At 32.5% G+C, this 2,014-nt stretch overlaps 1 protein-coding gene across 1 annotated transcript; it reads right to left on the minus strand.

Annotated features, from left to right (window-relative positions):
- Positions 1-437: 437 nt before the first annotated feature.
- On the minus strand, positions 438-1,720 carry LOC123215257 (protein RGF1 INDUCIBLE TRANSCRIPTION FACTOR 1-like). Its single transcript, XM_044635276.1, has 4 exons — positions 1,620-1,720; positions 1,253-1,534; positions 1,014-1,172; positions 438-941 (listed from the first exon to the last, which is right to left on the minus strand). Exons 1-4 carry the CDS (start codon positions 1,620-1,622, stop codon positions 693-695), a joined length of 693 nt encoding a protein of 230 aa, XP_044491211.1. The 5' UTR covers positions 1,623-1,720; the 3' UTR covers positions 438-692.
- Between the last annotated feature and the right edge of the window lie 294 nt (positions 1,721-2,014).

Genomic DNA, 2,014 nt, shown 5'->3' on the forward strand with positions numbered 1-2,014 from the left:
ATATTGTCAATCTTATAGCTATGGCATCAAGTTCCACCAGCACAACATCAAAATGCATTCAAGATTTTAACTCACTAGCAAAAGTAACCTGAACATGACCATTCAAAAACAAAGCACCTAACATGCATGCACATACATAAATAAATTACTTATTTACTCGTACATCTTTTTGGAGCTCTTTTTGTCTGCCATTTTCATATAAAATTAACCATTTTTGCCATAATGTAAGGAGATGAGGGCCCTGCAATTTGAAAGTGACAACACATTGATTCGACAGAGATTTCACAAATTTCTCAATCGGCCAACAATTTAGAATGATATAAATTGAATATATAACTACATCAGCCCACTCTTGTCGTCTCTATTCTCAACATTCCCATCAAGGATATGACCCCAATAATATTATTAAAGCTTTAATATCATGGGAAAATTTTTATTTTAATCATGATACATAAACAAAATAATGATAAAATCCAATCAAACAACCTCTCTTTTACTGTACAATTCAAAAAATAATAGACTCAGATCAAGATTCTTTTCTAGTATGAACTTTAAATCTTAATCAAAAGATAATATAAAGATCAAAAGAAGATCCCGAAACTGAGTTCTTCATTTCATGAACATGTATAGATTATTATATATGTGCTTTTTTTTATTGATTTTGAACATGAATATAACTTGAAACTTTGGTTTTACCTAAGAGGAGCTCTGTGAGGGATGCCTTTTCTCTTGTGCAATTGCTTTCGTGGCTTTAGGGTTGAGTTTATCCAGACTGCTTGACACACATCAGTTGGATCAGTAAAAGAAAGAGAAGAATCTTTACCACTTGAACTATTTTCTGAATAGTAGTTATTCTTCCATGAAAAATTATTGCATTCTTGAGTTGGGAATGTCATCATTTCATGTCTTTGATCTTTAGGCTTCAATGAAACTACATAAGCCTGAAAACATCAAAAAAGATCATTAAAATTTAAAGACCAAAGATTAAGCTGAAGAAATTATTAATTAAATACCTTGCAGGCGATTGAACAGAAACGATTCGGAAAGTCTTGAAGATATCTCCCACAGGCTTCACATGAGGCACCCGTCTTCGATTTCGTTGAGGCTTTTGTATCTTTCATTTGAGGCCGAGCATTCAAATGCACAGCCTTTTCACCATTTATTTTATAAGTCTGCAAATTAAATCAAAGTTATATAAGATTGGACTCAAATTGCAAAATTAGATGATGATGATTAAAGGAATGAAATCTACCTGAATTTTGGAACAGTCGAGGTGTTTCTGAATGTCTTGAAGGCGAACAACATCCTGATAAACATATTTGCAGATCTGGAGGCGGCGATGGAGGCAGTGAGCCGACTCACAGTGCCGGCAAAAATCAAGATTACAGTCGATACAAAACACGTTCTTTTCATTCTTTTTCAGTTGTTGATGTTCAATGCAAGAACCAAAGAACTCGCAATGCAGAAATGTGCTCAGCCAATTGCCGCTGCCGCCTCCGGCCTTCTTCTTCTTTATCATCAACTTGCATCCCACCTGCACAACATCAAATACTTCAAGATTCATTAAACTTGGAACTAAAACCCAATCAAATTACGCTGAAAATGGAAAATTCTGATACCATTTCTTAGGATATTTGAAGGCAATGAAGGGTTTTGATAGTGGTGAAGAAGAAGATGAAAGGATTGTGAAAAAGGGTTGGTTTGGGAAATGAAGAAGACAAAAGAAGAAGGATTATGGAAAGAATGAAATTAGGAATGTAAAAAAAATAATTATTTTCATATATAAATAGAAATCAAGGAATGTTGAATACTGCCATTGGCATTCTGTGGGGGAAAACAACACGCAATATATATATAAATATAAAATCATGGTTTCATTATTTAATTAATTATAATTAATAAATAACAAGTGATCATGAAACATTTCATTATGAATATATAAAATTTTATCTTATATATTAAATAACCAATAATATTTTATGTACTAATAGCAGATATCAACATGTGGTGAAAT

Source organism: Mangifera indica, chromosome 5, assembly GCF_011075055.1.
Source record: "Mangifera indica cultivar Alphonso chromosome 5, CATAS_Mindica_2.1, whole genome shotgun sequence".
In the NCBI taxonomy this organism is placed as follows: domain Eukaryota; kingdom Viridiplantae; phylum Streptophyta; class Magnoliopsida; order Sapindales; family Anacardiaceae; genus Mangifera; species Mangifera indica.

Excerpts from the sequence above, each read along its gene's own strand:
- LOC123215257 (XM_044635276.1), bottom strand. Across the intron at positions 1,173-1,252 it reads TCGACTGTTCCAAAATTCAG|ACTTATAAAATAAATGGTGA; the intron begins GTAGATTTCATT and ends TTTAATTTGCAG. Across the intron at positions 942-1,013 it reads TCTGTTCAATCGCCTGCAAG|GCTTATGTAGTTTCATTGAA; the intron begins GTATTTAATTAA and ends TGATGTTTTCAG.